We start from the raw sequence: 1,236 nt of genomic DNA on the forward strand, positions 1-1,236 counted from the left end.
AGACGAACAAAGCTTTTACGGGTTTGGAACGACATGGGGGTAAGTGATTAATGACAAAATTTTCATTTTGGGGTGGAGTATCCCTTTAAGTTAAGTATTTTTTATAAAATAATATGAATCCAGCCTAATTTATCAAAAAAGTGACCCTAGCTAAAGATTTTATACAAAAGATGCTGTTATTTAAAACGTTCTATTCACCAAAGAATCCTGGGGAAAAAATTTAACCGTTTTGACAAAAAATGAGATAACTGCTTTTACTGTATTTTTGATCAAATAAATGCAGCTTAATTCACATCAAAAACAGCTATTTAAAAAGACAAATTAATCAAATATGCCACTCTATTCAAAATTCAATTCTGTTAAATGCTGCATGTCTAAAATTCAAATTCTAAAAAAAAAATTAAATAAAATTTAAAATAAATAAAATAAAATGTTTCACACCACAAGTTTTTGTATTATTATTTCTAAGTTGTGTCCTATCTCACTGAGGTCACCAAGTGAGCCAGGACTGCCACTGATGCCCCCTCAATAAGAATAGATGAGTGAGTGTGTGTGTATACGTGTGTGCGTATGACTCACCAGTAGAAGGTTGCGGTCTTTGTCCTTGTCTTTCAGCTGTTTCTGCAGATGTGTGATCTGCTTGCGTGTGTGTTCTGTTCTCTCTTTCTCTATGTCTTTCATCTGTTCTTTCTCTCTCCCCACCTGCCTCTGAACCTGTCGCAAAGCTACCACTGCACACACACACACACATAAAAGAGAATGTGTGTTCAGTAATGCGCAGACACTCATCTATCAAAAATAAATACCATGACATTTGTATTTGTATGTCAAGTATGTACCTGCTTTTGTGTGCTCTCTCCTCGCTGTTTTGAGTTGAGCCTCCATGTCCCTGAGCTTCTCTGCACACACACTCTCAACTTCTGACACCTTCTGTAAAACTACACAAACATCCATAATCAGCTTTTACATCTTCAAAAATAAGCAACAGTACTCTACAACCAAACCTGAGCAAATATTAGATGGAAACACAGAAGCACAAATGATTCTTCACCAGAGTCTGTGAGCAGAGTGGAAGCAGAGCTGCATGATTTTGCCTGGAGCAATGAGCAATTGATGTCAGCGGAATTCACCATGTGTTAAACACAGTATTAATAGACTATTAGCAATGAGAATAAGGGAATAAGATGGAATTTGTGAGGTGAATACACAATGTTTGTGTGTGTGGGGGGGGGGGGG

At 37.0% G+C, this 1,236-nt stretch overlaps 1 protein-coding gene across 1 annotated transcript in view; it reads right to left on the bottom strand.

The window, feature by feature from the left end:
• Positions 1-579: 579 nt before the first annotated feature.
• The window catches only part of LOC107747821 (coiled-coil alpha-helical rod protein 1-like), a gene marked incomplete at its 3' end in the record, with an annotated part of 7,999 nt that continues 7,342 nt past the window's right edge, over positions 580-1,236 (bottom strand). Inside the window, exons 16-17 of the mRNA XM_016562427.1 lie at positions 840-938; positions 580-731 (exon numbers count right to left, since the gene is read on the bottom strand). Coding sequence (XP_016417913.1) covers positions 580-731; positions 840-938 — 251 coding nt within the window. The remainder of the gene's footprint in view (positions 732-839; positions 939-1,236) is intronic.

This window comes from Sinocyclocheilus rhinocerous, unplaced genomic scaffold, assembly GCF_001515625.1.
Source record: "Sinocyclocheilus rhinocerous isolate Xijiao unplaced genomic scaffold, SAMN03320098_v1.1 scaffold1492, whole genome shotgun sequence".
Classification (NCBI taxonomy): Eukaryota; Metazoa; Chordata; class Actinopteri; order Cypriniformes; family Cyprinidae; genus Sinocyclocheilus; species Sinocyclocheilus rhinocerous.